Raw genomic sequence first — 18,291 nt, 5'->3', positions numbered from 1 at the left:
CCAGCTGCTCCTGGCACGAGACCCCCACAGAGCCAGCCCCTCACCGCGCCAGCCACATGGCAGCCAAATTTTCATTAAGTGAATTCATGTATGAGCAAGTGAACAAATAAATCCCACGTGGTATTTTCCGCTTTTAAGATGCTCTCACATCTGCAGCAGACCTGTGTTTGCTGCTGAACATCTATACCTCCCTTGTTTCCACAGAGCCCTGAAGATCCTCCAGGAACCACACATCCCTGTTCTCAACCCCTTCCTTCAGGAGTGTTCCTGATGGGCCACCCCACTGGCCACAGGGGCTGACAGGCTCAGAGGCAGAGAGGGGACCCAATGAAGGCACAGAAGGCAAACCCACGGCTTTTCTTTGCTTCTTCCTGTGAATCGGGGAGAATGTGCAGAGACTGGAGCTGTGGCAGCTGCCCTGTGGCCATGCGGGAGAACCACAGGCTGTGGGTCCGTCACAAAGAGCTGACCTGCAGAGCTGAGCTCAGAGAGTCACTGGCCTTGATGAGGTCGGCCTGAATCCAACCACGTCTTCTCAGTTGTGCGAGCACATCCGTCCCCTTTGCTTCCCCAAGGCATTTCTAGGAGCATCGATTCTCAATGACACTCCTACACACATTTGCTTTCGCACACCGGGTCACACCGTTAAGCCTCATGTCCATAAACGCATACTGGAATATAACATGCGAGCACCATCCAAACAGTGGGAGGAATTATCATAACCACACCTGGCTCGAGGCCCCTGGGAGCCTCCTAACCACTGTCCTTCACCTCCTCCCTGGAGCTAATAAGTCCCTAACTTCTAACACCGGGCAAATGTTGCCTATTTCTGAACCTTCTACAAATGGAATCATCTTTTCTGTCTGGCTGCTCAAACTCAACATTACATGTGAAAAGCTCACTCATGTTGGGAACATGTTAAGAATAGCTTTCACTGTTGTGTGTTCCCGCGTACAAATTCCGTGCTACCGTCAGCAGACGTGTGGACTGCGCCCACTCTGTGTTCTCAACATTCTCCTTCCTGCCCTTCACGGCCCATGACATGCATTCTGTTAGATAGTTACCGAGGAGGCGAACCACTGGCCATGCCCACCTTTCACAAGTTCTGCTGCAGAATTTTCCGGAGTGATTACACTCCCGCTGGAGGTGCGTGGCAAGTTCTACATCCTTGCCAGCACTTGGTGTTGACAAACTTTTTCTTTTCAGCCATCCCGATGGGCCTGCAGCGGTCTCTGTCAGAAGGCAGCTTTGGGGCACCTGGGTGGCTCGGTCAGTTAATCATCCAGCTCTCACCTTCGGCCGAGTTCGTGATCTAGAGGCTCATGGGTTCGAGCCCCAAGTCGGGCTCTGTGCTGAGCGGAGCCTGGTTGGGACTGTCTCCCTCTCTCTCTGCCCCTCTGATACTCACGCACATGTGCGCTCACTCTCTCTCTTAAAATAAATAAACTTTAAAAAGACAAAAGGAAGGTAGCTTCGCTCTGCATTTCCCAGAAGACTGACGGAGCTGTCCTGCGTCCACACCCGGGAGACGCGTGGACGAGCACAGCCCGGTTTTCTACTGGGTCGTATTCGTCTGCAGGCATATCACATTCTCCGCGGGGGAGTCCTCCGTAAGTCTCTACTCCTCCTCCCCGTGCTTTGCCTTTTCTTCCCACTAATGATGTCTTTTGGTGAAGACAAGTTCCTAGCTTTAACGTGGCCCCATTTATTAATCTTTTATGATTAGCCCTTCTCATCCCCTTTGTAAGAAAATGTCCTTCATCCAACCTGCCATGCTAACACATCGCACTTTGAAATCACGACCGTGTTCCCAACGTCGTTAAGTAGTGACCTCCGGCGGGGGCGGGGCCGGCACAGGACAGCACGCTGGGAACCGCTGTCCTGGGGTCCGAACCACGTGGGGCTGCTGGTGTTCTACATCGGCAGAGCTGAGCGGTCACCAGGCACTGAAGTCTATCCTGCAACACCGCTACCCAGCCTCTTCCAGAAAGTCTGCCAACCCGAAGGCCTTCCGCCACATGTACTTGTGTTTGCACGTGTTTATGCTCGACCTTCCTCGTTCCGAACAGGGTGACAATCTTTTCCCTTGTCTGGTATTCTGAGCCACGTCTGACTTCTTCCTGAGGCAAAATCCCCACAAGCAAGCTGTTCGTCCAAGGCCACACCGGGCATACTGAAAGCTCCTGATGCTTCTTCCCAAGCAACCCACCAGGGAGGGCGGCAGTTTCCGGTCTGGGAGCCCAGCCCCCGCCCTTCAGCAGCACGACGAGGGGCACCTGCCTGAACTCCAACAGGTCGGGAAGGGGCAGGTTCGCCAGAGAGTCCCACTGACAACACAGGGAACCCCGACGGTGGGAGCTTCTACCGCTGAGCATCGGTGTCTATGCTTCCACGTGCGTGCCTCTACTTTCTGGCCAGACGAGAGATGCTCCTGTTCTAAAGGCAGATAGGTTCACACACTCGGAGCGGCGACGGCAACGATAACCCAGGCACACACAGGAGTGCCAGGCGTGCCCGGAGCACCCCTGCCGCAGGTCCTGCGTGAGAAACCGCCCGCCCCGGGCGCCTCCACAGTCAGACCTCTTCTGCCGACACCACGCGGCACGGGGCGCTCTCCCTGTCGGGGACCCAGCCCTGTCCCGGCCAGGGGGCCTCCCGCCCCAGGGGAAATGGCCAGACCTGAGGAAGGGCACTGCTTCATCATGTCAGAGACCATCCTCCTGGCGAGCACCAGGAGCGACCGCACCCACCTGACCTCACTGTGACTTCGGTCCCCATGGCCGTCACCTGGCAGGAAGAAATAATTCCTATCCCCAGGAGGCCACGGCCACAGCTGAGTAAGAAAAAGCCCAACTGCTCACCAGGCGCGGAGCTGCCCGGACCACTGCCTTGAATCCTGCCTGGCGGGTGGGCTGGCGGTGTTGTCACTGACGGAAGAGTAAAGGCTCAAGAATGGTCACCGTAGCCGAGTTACAGGGCCTGAGCACGGACTGCAGCCAAAGCCAGGCCCGAGAGGCCCTTACCTGAGGCTGCCCTTCTCGGGGAATCCGGGCTCACTTCGCACAAACTCAGGAACAGGTCCCCACCCCGTGGGGTCATCTACACACACACACACACACACACACACACACACACACACACACACCTGGGCTCTGCCTGTGTCCCGGACCCTCGGACCCTGGGCTCAGCTCCGGGAAGCAGAGATGCCGAACGCAGCCCTGCACTCGTGCCGGCCCCAGGAACCCACGGGAAGGCAAGTTCAACCTTCCCACCGGCACACCCGGGAATCGTGCCCCTGCACAGAGGCGGTCGCCCTCCCTGCGCTGCCGTCAGCCCCTGTGGCCTCTCTCTGCACCCTGTTCCCTGGGCCCAAGACCCCCCAACCTCCACACCAGGGCTCAGGAGGGGCTGGGCAGCTGAGACAGAGGCCGCAGACGTGGAGCAGCCCCTGACCTGGGGAAGCAAGGCTGGCCTCTCACCTCCTCCAGTCCACTCTCCAGGGCCTGAGTCCCCAAAACCTTTCCCCTTAGCACCTCCCCTGCCGAGGCCGTATCCACCGGACCCAAGACACGTGGCTGCGGCTGCCTCAATTTGTCGCTGGAGCTCAGCTCCCTCCAGCGGCTGTCTGGTCAGCGCTGCGACCACGCTACGGCGGGTAACCTCTCTTCAGACAGCGCTTCCCCCAGAGACTTGCCCTGCCCCGTCTGAGTCAGCACTCTGACCTCGGCCTCCCTCCCCGGGCTCCATGTGTTTCCAGACTCAGCTTCTCAGAGACGCTCAGACACAGAGACGTCGCTTACTCTGTCTCTCGAGCTCCCGCAGGGGGTTCTTGACCCGTGCTCACAGAGACTCCGGCCCCCCACGCCCAGAACACTGAGGGGCGCACCACAGGTTCCCCATGCAGGCTCGCTGAGCGAATGAATGACGTCACCACTCCCCAGGGACGGCCACGGCCCTGGGCGCCCAGGGAGGAGGACGTCTGAGAGACCTCATGAAAAACAGTATCGGCCAGTACACAGTTCTGGGTTCGGTCTGGGTGGGTCTGGGGTTGGCACTGGTGGTGGAGAAGACAATGGTGTGGAGGGACAGAGCAAACGCCCTGAGAATGGTCACACGACTGCACAGGGCACACGGGGGGCACTGTATCCAGGCTGCCCCCGCCCCTGGCGGGTGAGGAGCGTGGGCAGGTACGTGGTGGCCGGGCGGCAGGCCCTGTGTGCCAGGCCAGGGCAGCGGGGCCACAGGGGGTACAAGCCAGGGAACGGTGTGGGCAGCCCCACAGCAGTCACATGCGGTGCCACCAAAGGATTCTTCGTGACCGTGTACGAGGACTCGAGCATTCTCCCAACCCCCAGATTCTAACTTCACTACTGGAAGAGAAATTCCAAAAGGCAAGCGTGTCACGATGGGAGCACGGGCAATAAAAAGCCCCGCACACACTCCTGACACTCACTCCTAAAGGAAAACACACATATGCAACTTGAGGCCTCTCGATAATTAAGCCAGACTAGAAATTATGCAAACGAAATATGTTCAAGTACGCAATGAATTTTAAATGACACAACTACAGAAAACTTAATTGCCATATTAGCATGCCATAAAAACACTAATCATAAATGTAAAGCAATACACGCATATACTTATGTCGGAACCGTCCCAGTGACACAGACAGCCAATCGCTCCCTCCCACCAGGTTCACGTGCAAACCGACCTCAACACACTGCAAGGAGACAAGATGACACCAGCATTTCACTTCTTGGGTTTTTTGGGGTTTTTTTTTAAATGTTTATTTATTTTTGAGAGACAGAGAGAAACAGAGCACAAGCAGGAGAGGGGCAGAGAGAGAGGGAGACACAGAATCCAAAGCAGGCTCCAGGCTCTAAGCTGTCAGCACAGAGCCCGACGTGGGGCTCGAACTCAGGAACCGTGAGATCATGACCTGAACCTGAAGTCAGTGCTAACCAAGGGAACCACCCAGGCACCCCTCACTTCTCGTTTTTAACCATCCTGTTCATTAGCGTAAATGTTAAATGTTTAATTAGTTTCTGTTTGATGTTTCTGAAATAGTTATTTTTTTTTAAATGAGCCAAAAAATATGATTTTTGACAGCGCTAATTTTTAAAAAGTCACAGCCGCACTTGCATGGAATTTAAATGTTAAATAGCATCCATGGTGGCTTCCTGGTATTTCTAGACCAGAGTATATGCCAGTCCTCCACAAATGACAGGAGCCAAGCTTCCCATCTTTCTTCGTTAAAGTACCATTTTCTACTCATCAGTTAAGAATCGTGCTCTTCAACAAGCCACCAGGACAAATCCTGGTTTGTAACGACAAGTCGCGAACATCCTGGGGGAAAAAAGTCATTCGTCGCCCAGGTCTTGAAGTAGGTTCACATTCAAGTACAGCTTGGGTTGTCTTTGTTCACCAGACAAACGACAGATTCTCCTCGATCCTGGGTTCAGCGTCCCGGAAGCAAAAGGGCTGCAACAAGCCGGACCCCACCTGGGCCCCAGTCGGGCCTCCGGGACGCTCTTGGTCAAGCCCAGGCACGTTGGCCCAGGCGTGTTGCCTTCTTGGGTGCAGGTCCCAGCCGGTCCCTGTGTGCCTGTCCCACATGACACCCACCTGTCCTAGAGCAGCCGTCTCCAACCCTGCGAGACCCAGAGACCAATATTTCCCCAGCTCCCAGGTCACACTAATGTGCACCCAGAACGAAAAAGCGCAGGTCAAGAGGGCAGCCCAAAGCCCCCACGTCCCAGCCGCCACCCCCCACCCCCACCACCTGGCCTGGGAAAGGCTGGAACTGGTGCAAACCGGGGTATACCCCAAGGCTCTGATCCACTTTGCGGGCCCAGAAGAGTGGAATTTGAAGCCTCTGATTCAGAGAGAGACTGAAAAGTGGTCTTAACTGGGGCGACACTTCCCTGTACCCCATGGCCCGGAAGCGCCTGCTGGGTTTTCTCCCCACCATTTTCCAAGATGCTCCTGTGACCTAGCACTTGCAAAGGGCCTGCTGGCTGAGGGCAGACGCGAGGGAAACACCTGCTGAGTCAGAAGTGAGTGGTCAGCATCCTGCGCTGTGCTCCCCAAATCCCCCAGGACAGGAAACATACCGATGATGTGCGCTTGGGAGTAACTGGGAGACAAGGACAGGCCCACGAGGCAGCTCCCGGGTCAGCGCTTCGAGGCCAAGAGACGACGCCCCCAGGATGCTGGCCTCCTTCCACCTACCCACACCCATGTCTGACTAGCACCCCTCAACCTGGATTCCCAGAGCCCGTCCTCACCCCCAGAGGGACCGTGTGCGGGCACGTGACGAATGAATGACATCACCGCCTGCCTGGCCCAGCGCACGGCGAAGTCGAGGTGAGCACACGCTCCCTGAGTGACAGGTACAGTGCCATGGCAGCGACTGGCTCCTGCTCCAGTGGCCACAGGCCCCCCAAAGCCTCCATCCCTGCCCCCGTGGGGTTTTCCCTGACCCGGCTGTCCGCCTCTTCCTTCCAACAAGCACCCAGAGCAGCCCGGCACACCCTTCCTCCCAACCAGGCTCTGCTCGCAATACGGACCCACCAGCTCCTGGGTCCTGCACCCAGAGACCACCGCATCTGCGGGCATCTCTCGCGTGTGCACCGTCTGGCACACAGCAAGCACTCAGTAAGTGCTGTAAAGCAAGCTGAGACACAGGGTGAGCAGAGCACTGGGGGCCCAGACTCCTGAGAGAACAGGATCCTTCCCGTGCGGTAAAACCCCGGTATGCCCTGGGGGAGACAGAGGAGGGCAGGGACTCCCCTTCTTTTCCGCAGGCTCCATAAGGCACAGGGACTTGGTCCTTTTCTCTCCTTATCTCCCAGCTCCAACACAGTGCCAGAGCCACAAAGTGCTCGGTAAATACGATCAAATCAATGAAGGAACCAGCCAACAGACCTTTCGAGAGACTCCTGACTCTCCCATTCCAGAAACACAGCCGACTCACCCCTCACTCAAATCCTTCAGGAGTCACCCGCTCCTGGTCCCCGGCTGCCCCCGGTTCCCTGCCCCATCCAAGCCTTCTCCCTGCCACTCCTGGGAGCCCGCCCACCTTGGCCCCTGCTCGTCACCAATCCCAGCCATTCCTGGGGAGCCCGCCCACCTTGGCCCCTGCTCGTCACCAATCCCAGCCATTCCTGGGGAGCCCACCCACCTTGGCCCCTGCTCGTCACCAATCCCAGCCATTCCTGGGGAGCCCGCCCACCTTGGCCCCTGCTCGCCCAATCCCAGCCATTCCTGGGGAGCCCACCCACCTTGGCCCCTGCTGGTCACCAATCCCAGCCATTCCTGGGGAGCCCGCCCACCTTGGCCCCTGCTTGTCCAATCCCATCTGCATCTACCCACCCCCCCACACACACACACACAAGGACCCTGACACACCCTTCAAGATGTTCCAGAAGCTCCCACAAGAAGCCTAGCCTGCCACGCAGGTGAGTCTGCGCTATCCTGGGACTGCCCTCCCTTTTTTGGTGCCCCCCCAACTTTGGAAGGACCGGCTTTGCCCACTCACCCCCCCACACACACTTGTTTTTAACTCATCCATCAACCCAAACCCAAAGAGGTCTAGAACTGCCAAGTTCATCTCTGTCCTGTCCGGTCCCCAGCTTCCCACCTCACAGCACCTGCAGAGACTGGGAACGAGAAGCCATCCCTGGGTGCTCACTCCGCTCCTGACCGCCTGAGCCCCGTGCACCCCGCAGCACATGGTCCCAGACTGTGCTGCAGCCCTGACCAGCCCTAACCCCTCCTAGTGGCAGGGCCACTATCTGATTCGCCTCTGTCTCCAGGCAAGGGGCTCCGTCATCGTTAAGCGGCTACGCGGTACACGTGCCCGAGGAGGCCCACACGCTCCTTCCCTGGCTTTCCTGACATTCCCGCTTACAGACTCTACCCACCTACGCCCTCCCTCCCATTCGACCACAGGGTATCTAACCACGACTCGAGCAGACTGAGAACCGAAGGAAAGGAAGGGGACAGAAGCATTCATGAAGGCTTTCCACCTAGAGGCAGCACATCCTTAAATACAAAATTGTACCATTAGGTCTTAAACGTGTTTTCATCAAAACTTCCCACAGTTCAATCTCAAAACCTTGCAACCTATCTTGGAGGACGTTTGGAAAAGTAGATACAAATGCTTAAAATAACAAACACCAAACAAAAACATGAGCAATTGTAGCAGGTCTAATTTTAATTGCAAGAGAATATTTAATCAATAAATATTCACTGTTGAGAGCTGTATCTGCATTTAGGATTACGAGGTACTAAGCTGCAAATTTATGAAGACTCATTAGCAAGAAAGAGTCTTTTAAATACTGAAAAGTCAGACCCAATTTAGAGTAAACACTTCGAGTTCCCCACTGATTTAACTCCAAAAATAATTTAAAAAGGGAAAGAGAAGAAAGCTGTCTATAAACTACTCCCAAGCTTTCAGCAGGGCCCAGCTCACTTCCGATATTAACCCGAGTGAAGGACCGGGAGTCTTCTGGTGGCCGCCCCACCCCCACCTCGTCCACCTGACCTCCTCCAGGAGTCTCCACAATGGGCAGTTTAGAACCAGAACCCCAGCCTGCATCACAGAAACGCAGACTACGTCTAACATCCCCACTAACATTTAAAAAGAGAAAAAGAAAAAAAAAAAAAAAAACCCACCACCTTTGTCAAACCTATTTCGCTGTGATGGATTCCTCAGAACTGAAACAGTCTTCTGTGCTCGATCCTTTCTACATCACACGTTTGAAAATATTACAGATTTTCAGAATAATAAAATCAGAGAAAAAGAATACAGCTGTCATAAATAATTACCTCTCCTCATTTTCTGCCAGCCTTGTCAAACCAAGCTTGAAATTAAGCAAAAGATGGAAAATGTCACCTTAGCTCAGACAAAGGCCCGGATCACTGCCACAAAGGCAGGGCGAGTGCCTGGGCGGCCGACAGGCCACGCCTGGAGCCCGGCCGCCAGGACAGGCAGCCCCAGGAAGACTTACCGACAGCAGCTTCCAGGTAATCGGACGAACCGACTTAGGGATTCCGGACCAGCTCAACTTCCGCAATTCCTCTGTTGACAAAGAGACAAACAGGGTTTACAAACAGTCCACAAACTCCCCACGGGGCTTTAACATATTCCATCAATGTTACGGCAGGGTATGAGGCCCCATAAACGAAATCAGAACAAACCTGAGTGATAAAGATTTCAGCTCCTGATTGTTCTCAATATACAAGAGACGCAAAGTTGCCTCTATTCCCGCAGAGCTAAGTGTCACCTGTTTGCATTTAAGTTACAGAGTACATGTTTGCTAAATGCATCGCAAGTGTCCCCACAGTCACGCCGGGACAGGTGAGGCACCACACACCTTCCTCCCTAGAGCAATGAGTCCAGAGTCCATATGCCCCCTCCTTCCCTCCCACCCTCCCTCTCCCTGTACCCCTACCACCAACACCTGTCCCCAACTTAACCACCCTCTGAGCTCTCCCGTCCTTCCCGCTTTCTGTCTCACTCCCACCATTTACTGCTGGAGAACAGAAGGTGCTTGGCTCAAGACTGCTTTTGGAAGAAATTATTTCACGGGGATAAGCCTGTGTTCATACAGCACCGGTCAAGGGTGAAGCCATGTTATGCACACATCAAGGACAACGCAGTCTTCCAAGTAGACTAGTACAAGTCACTGTTGCCATCACAAATACCCAAAGAGAGGCAGGGCTGGTCAAGGACATGTCCGGAGCCTCCGGAGGGCAGGAGAGGGCACAGCAGGGGCCGGGCAGGTGAGGAGATCAGCCCCTGAATTCCATGTGACCTTCTATGTCTCCCCAAGGTCTCAGCCACGTGCCCCGAATGGATAGAGAATACATTTCAATTTGCAGGTGTATCAACACTCAGTCAGTCCCACTGAAACTGAAGTAATTATTTCTCTCCTTTAAGTTACGAATCTACCATTAGGCTCTTCTCCTAACGGCTAGGAGCTCATGATTAATACTCGGAATAAAAGAAACGATTAAAGAGACTTTGGTAATATAATCAACAAAATACAAAGTCCTGACATCTAATCTTTTTCCAATTACTAAAGTCTAAGTAAAATAAGTACAGAATAATTGGGCGACGGTACCAGCAATAACTTGCGCTTTCCAGCAGAATCTCAGAAAGTATCGAATCTCCCCCCGCACCCTGAGGATATTATGAAAAGCAGGAACCTAATATCTGAACGCCAATAATGTAATGTTTACCAGTCATGTTCCCAGGGCCTCTCCTCCTGCACGAGTCTGGTTTTCTGATTATGGTTTATATGAAGAAAGCCGAGAGAAATCTCCGTTGCTAATGTTCTCTGAACCTGTCTCCTCATGAAGGAAACACAAGAATGGTGCCTTGAACAGACATATGAGGCCAAGTTCTGAGTCTGTGTAAGCGTTAGCGTGTAAGAGGAGCTTTTGAAGGCGCTATTTGTTCCTCACCACAGCCTGAGTGAGTGAATCAGGGCTGTGACCCTACCGTGTAGGCAAGGAGCGGGCAGGTTGGGGGACTCGGCCACAGTGGCCCAGGAACTAAGCGACCTTCACAGCCCAGAATCTTTCCACTCTATTAACTTCCCCTATTAGAAAGGCTTCCTGCAAACACAGACAAATTTCACTCATGAATGTGGACAAAAGGTCCAAAACAAATCTTCGCAGATCAAAACACAGCCAGATACTCAAAGGACAGTACACACAGGAATAAAACTCCAGGAATAAAACGGCTCCATGTCGGGAAATCTCGCACCTATAAAGGTGTTAAACTGGCTTGATGGGAAAGTCACAGGACCGTTCCGGTAGACGTCCAGTGTAGACCCTCGCCCAGGGCCTGTTTGCCCCTCCACCTTTCTAGCGGAATCCGGATGTGCAAAGTGACCACCAGCACCCCCCACCCCACCCCGCAGCCCTGGTGATGAGGGGAGTCAGCCTGAGGGAAGCTGAACCCAGCACCCCAAGGTTGAAACTGATTGGCTGTCGCAGAGCTAAGCTGAGGAGAAAGCCCCTCCTGGCTCTTCAGAAACCTTTTGGGGGCAACCCTCTCTTGCTCCCTCTGAAGACTGCTAGGGTCAGATGTGAGGCTGGGGCTACAGCCAACTGGCACCCAACCGGCCTGAGGATAAAGCCAGCAAAGAGAGGCAGGAATGAGGGTTGAGTTCAGCAAGACGGGCAGATACAAGAACATTCTAAAATCAACAGCTTTTCTCCATCAGCAACAAAATAAACAATATTGCAGGCATAAGGCTTCGCGAGAAACGGAGAATAGCGTATGAAGAAAACTGTGAGGTTCTACTTAAAGAAATGGAGGAAAACACCAAGCTCACTGGCATTAACAAGGATTTAATGAGCACCTCCTCCGGGCCAGGGAACAACACACAAAGCCCTGTGCTCAGAGGACCCACCTCCACCCCAAGGACAGAGCAGGTGTGAAATTCCAACTGGGCTCAGAACAAGAGGTAAGGGCTGGGAGACGAAAGGACAGGTGGGAAATTCTACCTTGTTAGGAAGGTTTCCCTGAAGATGACAACTGAGGAAAGACCCACAGATGAGGAGACATTACTGAAGGAAGAGGGGCTGGAGGGGGAATATTCTCAGTCCAGGAAAGAACTAATGCAAAGCCGTGGCCACGGTGTGAAGAAGAGACCAGAGGGGCCAGTGCTCACAAGGGGACACTTGGTGGGCTGCTTATGAAGCCCAGTGTAGAGGGGACGGCGGCTCGGGTGAGGACAGGGGAAGGAGAGCAGGGACCAAACACACTGCTGGATCTTGCCTCAATATTACAGTGCTGTCAACCACCACTTAAAAACTCTTTAAGTTCAATGCAAGCCAACAAAATCCCAGGGGGATATTCCGTGTGTGTTGTAAAACCTGATACGCTGGGACTAGTTTATCTGAAAGAGCGAATGCTTAACAGCAGCCAATAAGATTTCCAAAAAGAATAACATGAACGGACTTGTATTAACAGACAAGAAAATGTGTAAGAGAGGTACAGTTCTTAAGACACTGGGAAGAGCAATGGAACCGATGAATGGTTCACATCAAACCTGCACGTAGTTATGATTACAACAGCATTTCAGATCAAGGGGCCCATCAGTCAATGGTGTCCAAACAATATGGCCTTTATTTTCAGAAAAGGAAATCAGACCATGTGTCTTACCACAAAAACATTTCCAAGGACACCTGGGTGACTCAGCTGGTTATGCGTCTGATTCAGCTCAGGTCACGATCTCATGGTTTGTAAGTTCGAGCCCCGCATCGGGCTCTGTGCTGACAGCTAAGAGCCTAGAGCCTGCTTTGGATTCTGTGTCCTCCTCTCTCTGCCCCTCCCCTGTTTGCTCTCTATCTCTCTCTTGCTCTCTCTCTCTCTCAAAAATAAATAAACATTAAAAAAAATTCCAAATGATTAAAAATCCTTAGACCGGGGCGCCTGGGTGGCTCAGTCGGTTAAGTGTCCAACTTCAGCTCAGGTCATGATCTCATGGCTTGTGGGTTCGAGCCCCACATCGGGCTCTATGCTGACAGCTCAGAGCCTGGAGCCTGCTTCACAATCTGTGTCTCCCGCTCTCTCTGACCCTCCCCTGCTCATGCTTTGTCTCTCTCAAAAATAAATACACATTAAAAATCCTTAGACCTAAATGGAGTGTGTGCATGTGTGTGTGCATGTGAGCACATGTATGTGAAGGAAAGATAAAAATACAAGAAAATATAGAGGAATATTGTGCTACTTCCAGATGGGAGAAAGGCCTTCCAAGCAAAACACAGATCCTAGAACTATAATTAAGGTTGACAAACTAACAGTACAAAAGTTTAAAATGGCTGCACAATGAAAGACACTATAATGTTAAAAAAAAAAAAAAGACAGACTTGAAAAATACATACATACCATACAAAAAAGTTAACATCACTCATACATAAAGAATACATACAAGAGAATGATCAAGCTACACAATACTGGAAAATTCATGGAAGAGGAAATAGAAGTGGCTAGTACATACACAAAAATAGGCACATAATCTCAATGGTGATTAAATAACTACATTATTAGAACAAGAAATTTGTCGCAAATTAAATAAAATATTAAATGAGCATACCCGTATTGATGTGACTGTAGGTGAATAGCCACTCTTATAGTTTGGTCGGAGTGCATACGAACAGAACTTTCTATTGGTCACGTTTTAAAGGTATATAGTATTTGAGCAGCAACCTCACTTGAAGAAATCTGTTCCACGGGGACATGTGCAAGGGGTTACACACAGGGTGCTCGTTTGAGCTTTGTCGTAACAAAAACTAGAAACAATCAGAGTGTCTGTCCGTCAACAGGGAGATGATTAGAACACTGTTACATCCACACACTGGACTACAATACTGCCATGGAAAGGAATGGATGCCTTTCTGGGTGGATATGGAGTAAGTCTGTGGAGATGGAACGACAGTGGGAAGCCTGGGTGGCTCAGTTGGTTAAGTGTCCGTCCAACTCTTAGTTTCAGTTCAGGTCATGACCTCACGGTTTATGAGATCAAGCCCCACATCAGGCTCTGTGCTGACAGGGCAGAGCCTGCCTAGGATTCTCTCTCCCTTTCTCTCTGCCCCTCCCCTGCTCATGCTCTCAGATTCGCACGCTCTCTCTCTCTCTCTCAAAATAAATAAACCTTAAAAATATATTTAAAAAAAAAGAACAAGAGAAAGCAGAGGGCAGACACCCTGAGTGCTTCTGTAAGTGGACACAGGAGCCTGGAAGCATAGCCAGCCACGGGGGGAGGGCTTCAGAGAATGGCTCAAGGACAGTGGAAGATGTGCCTTTCAGGGTGTACCCTACTGTGTTCCTACCAAGCTACAAAGTTCCCGTGGCATCTCCAACTTTACCTCCGACTTTTCAAAATCCACCCAACCTTCCAGGACCAGCTCCACCTCTGCCAGACCTATGAAGCCTTCCTCTCAACTCCAGGAACACCCAATTCCCTCTTCCGTGAGTGCCAGGAACAAGTGGAGCCAGGGCACCTAACGGCCCACCTTCAGTGCCGTATCTGAGCATCTATTTCATCTCCCAGAAGTGGTTGACGAGTTCCTGCAGGTCAGATGCCACGATTCTGCTTCCTGCGCATCCTGAGGCAGTGCCTTGCAATAGCCTGGTGGTAAGTGCTGGAGAGAAGAACGCCCAAGTCTTTCCTCTACCCCCTTTAGGCGTGGTTTTCTTGGGCAGGTGGGGTCCCATATTTTAACTGACATATAATTTACAGGCAATAAAAAAGGATGAATGTAGCCCCCCCAAAACAAGATACAGAACATTTCTAGCAGCCTTTTCTATAATTCTTTGCCCCGACTCCAAGTTAGCTCCTTTCTGGTCATAGATTATCTCTGTCTGATCTTAACATTCACATAAATAGTACATACAGGAGGTACTTGCTCGAGTTCTGCTTCATCTGCTCATGTCAGAGTCATGATATTGCACGTACCAGTGGTTTATTCTTTACGAGAACAGCAGAAATACTAATCGACTCTATGAATATGCCACAATTTGCTTCCATATTCATAGATAGCTGGTTTATTCACAAGCTTTCACTACTGTGAAAAAACGGCTATGACCATTCTTGTGGACATGTGTTCTGTGGGTCTCTGTTTTCATCTCTATTAGGCAAACATGAAGGAGTGGAATTGCCGGATCATACGACAGATACGTGTTTACCTTGGTTAAAAAAAAAAAAACCAAAAAACAAAAAAAAAAACAAAAAACGCCATGTGGTCCTTCAAAATGGTTGTACCATTTTACGCTTCCCACCAGTAATGTATAAAAACTTTAACTGCTCCACATCCTGGTCAAACTCAGGGCTGTCAGTCTTTAATTTTAGCCATTCTAGTAAGCATTAAAGGCATCTCATTACATTTTAATTAGCAATTCTGTGATGACTAACGATGTTGAGCGTTAAACAGATTTTCGTGAGCTTATTGGCCATTTCTGTACTTTCTATGGCGTGTATCTTGAAATCTTTTACCCATCTTTTTCCTGAATCGTTCATAATCTTACCTGTTTCTAATGACAGATATTTCTTCTGATTCCAGGTCCTATTTCCCTGTTTCGTGGCATGCCTTTTTTTTTTTTAATGCCAGATGTGCCAGTTATCAATTTACTGCCTCTGTGATAATGGAACTGGGTCTTGTAAATACTTCTCCTTGGCTGGCTGGCATGACATCATCCTTTTCAGTACAGAGTGAAGGAGGGACACTAAAGGAGAAAGGAGTTTTTTCACCCAAGTTCTCACATGCCTCATTCATCAGTCTCCTGCAGAGGCTGCTTCCCTGGCACGCAGCTCCTGCAGCAAGCGTGGGTGCTGGGTTTTCTTCAGCGCGCGCCTCCTCTGGAGCGTTTTTCTCCTGCACTAGGCCCCTACAGAGTGCTTGGGTCCTGAGCACACAGGGTCGTCCCCCCCTCCCCGCTTCAGCTGCTCAAGAGAGTGACTTTTCAGTTCCAGGTTCCTGCAGCAAGTGACAGCCAGCAACGCCCAACAGTCAGCACCTGTATGAGCTCTGGGGATTATTCAACTCACTGCCTCATGTGGATTCTCTCCCCCACCTCGTGGATTGGACCCCATTCATGAACAGGCCAGCACTCCACCAAGGACTTGATGGGACCCCTCTGCAGATATGTGGGCTCTGTCTCTGTGGAATACTGTGTCCCATGCAGTCTGTCTTGGCCTCCTAGAACCCCCTTCCTGACTCCTTGATTCCCAGGTTCAGTTTCTGTTCCCCTCCCCGTGCTGCAGCCTGAAAACTGCCTCCAAGTATAAAACCGTTGTTTCACATACTGGTCTAAGTTTCTATTTGTTTACAACAGGAGAGAAATTCCTTTGGCAGCTAATCCTTCATGGACTGAAGCAAGAGTCAACTTCCTAATGTAATTTTGAAGAACTTTTTGGCTATAGCCATCAGGGATATTGGTCTCTAGTTTCTTTTTCTCACAATGTCTTTGTTATAAGGTTTGGGTATTAGGGTTATGAAGCCTTAATAAAATGAGCTGAGAAGGTTTCTCCTCCTCTCTTTTCTGAGAGAGCTTCTGGAGAATTGGTATTATTTCCTCTTTAAATGTTTGATAGAATTTGCCAGGAAAGCCATCTGACCCTGATCTTTCCTTGTGTGAGGCTTTTTCATTATAATTTTTTTAATTGACATTGGGATATTAAGGTTTTCCCTTTCTTCTGCTATCAGTTTTATGAGGTCATGTCTTTGAAGTACTATATCCATTTCATGTCAATTCTTGAATTTATTGGCATAAAGTTGCAAATAATACACCCTTATTATCTTCTTAATGTCTGTAGGATTTGTAGTGATGCTTCCTCTTTCAGTACAACATGATAATGGTAATTTGTGTCTTCTCTTCTTTCCATCGATCAAGTCTAACTAGAAGTTTTTATTGGTCTTTAAAAAAAAAAAACTAACCAGATTTTCTTGATTCTTGCCCTTGTTTATCCATTTACCAATTTACTGATTTCCACCCTTGCTTTATTTCCCTTCTTTTACTTGGTGCTGTTTAACTTCCTCCTCTTCTCCTACCTTCTTAAAGTGGAAGCTTTAATCACTGATTTGAAACCTCGATTCCTTTCTAAGATAAACATTTAAAGACCAAACTTCCCTCCAAGCACTCTTTTACTAGCAACACACAGATTTTCATATGCATGGTGATTATCATTAAATTCAAATAGATTCTCATGTTCCTTGTGATTTCTTTGATCCAGAGTTAATTTGAAGTACGTTGACAAATTTCCAAATATTTGAGGATTTCCTGGGTAGTTTATTGTTACACTGACTTCTAAATTAAAGCATCTGGTCAGATGAACTTGTTGTTGTTTCAATCCTTCAATATTTACTATGACTTGCTTTGGTAGAGCATATGGTGTATCTGGTGAATGTGCCATATGTCCTTGGAAAGATGTGCATTCTTTAGCTGGTATATGCAGTCATCCACATGTGGTGGCTAAATCAGGTAGTTCCAGTTGGCTGACAGTGGTATGTATCTTCCACATCTTTAGTGATTCATATCTTCCACATCTTTGCTGATGTTTTAATTTACCTATTCTACCAATTACTCAGGGAAGAGTGCTAAAATTTCTGCCTATGACAGTGAACTTGCCTCTTCCTCTCTTCATTTCTGTCAACTTTTGCTTCATGTATTATGAAGCTGTAGTTTTGGGTGCACATACATTTAGGAAAGATGCATCAACTTAATGAGTTGAATCTTTTATCGTTATGAAACATCCCTCTTTGCCTCTCTCTCTGGATTTTTTTTTTCTGGTATTATTATAAGTTCCTTTTCTTATGATTACTACTTGCATGGCAAATACTGTTTCCACCTTTTATTTCAACTGCCTGAGTCTTCCTGTTTAAATCTTGTGTTTGGCTCTCCTTTTAGCTTTCTATCGCTGTATTTCTTAGAATCAGATTATGAAACCACTAATCCTCTAACAGACAAAACTAAAATGTAAGACAAATTTTAATAAGCAGAAAGGGAATGAGAAATAAAGAGCATGTCTTCCTTCCACAACAGTGAATTTGTTGTTTTCTGAAAATTAAAATTTTGTAATATTCTTATGAAAACACCAATATCATAATTCCATGTTCATGTGTACTGTAAGACTTTACTTCTCAAGAAGATTCCCACTTAGAAAACTGCCACAGCAAGACACCCCATGACCAAAAGAAGCAAACGGGTAGCAGAGAAGCACATAAGAACAAACACTGACTGTGGACTCAGGAGACCCGGGTTCAAGGTCCAGCACAGCCAACGAGAATCAGTGTGGCTTCAGAGAGGCCCTCTAACCCCTTGAGCTCCCATTTCTTCCTCTGTAAACATGGAACAAATTAAAAATAACACCCTCACCTAAGTCATAGAATTTTCCCAAAGAGCAGAGACATTACATGGGAGGGCATTTGTAAATGGTGACAATGCTCCACAAGTACAAGAAGAGGAGTCTGCCATGCTTCCTGGTGTAATTACTCAGCACTCCACGGGAACCCAAACCACGAAGCAAGTGGGAGCCATTCGTCCTAACTGGATGTAAAATATCACATTTGAGACTGAACCAGAAATCTGTCACAAAACTGTATATGCAAAGAACTCATAATTATAAGCACCTTTTTCAGAAAAGCCAGAATTTAAAGCTATTTTTTTTTTCTAACAGTCATCTCTTTTTAACTAGTTTTAATTCTAATTTTGGGGAAATCTTCTATGGAAATAAAAGCTGGGAGAAACAATGAATAAAAATAAGATATTGG

General features: G+C 49.6%; 1 protein-coding gene across 1 annotated transcript in view; it reads right to left on the bottom strand.

Annotated features, from left to right (window-relative positions):
• The window catches only part of TBC1D22A (TBC1 domain family member 22A), a 324,584-nt gene that overhangs the window by 227,829 nt on the left and 78,464 nt on the right, over positions 1 to 18,291 (bottom strand). The window contains exon 5 of the mRNA XM_047866047.1: positions 9,015 to 9,085. Coding sequence (XP_047722003.1) covers positions 9,015 to 9,085 — 71 coding nt within the window. The remainder of the gene's footprint in view (positions 1 to 9,014; positions 9,086 to 18,291) is intronic.

This window comes from Prionailurus viverrinus, chromosome B4, assembly GCF_022837055.1.
Source record: "Prionailurus viverrinus isolate Anna chromosome B4, UM_Priviv_1.0, whole genome shotgun sequence".
Lineage (NCBI taxonomy): Eukaryota > Metazoa > Chordata > Mammalia > Carnivora > Felidae > Prionailurus > Prionailurus viverrinus.
The sequence above is the reverse complement of the archived record's forward strand: the minus strand, read 5'-3'. Positions and strand labels throughout refer to the sequence as shown.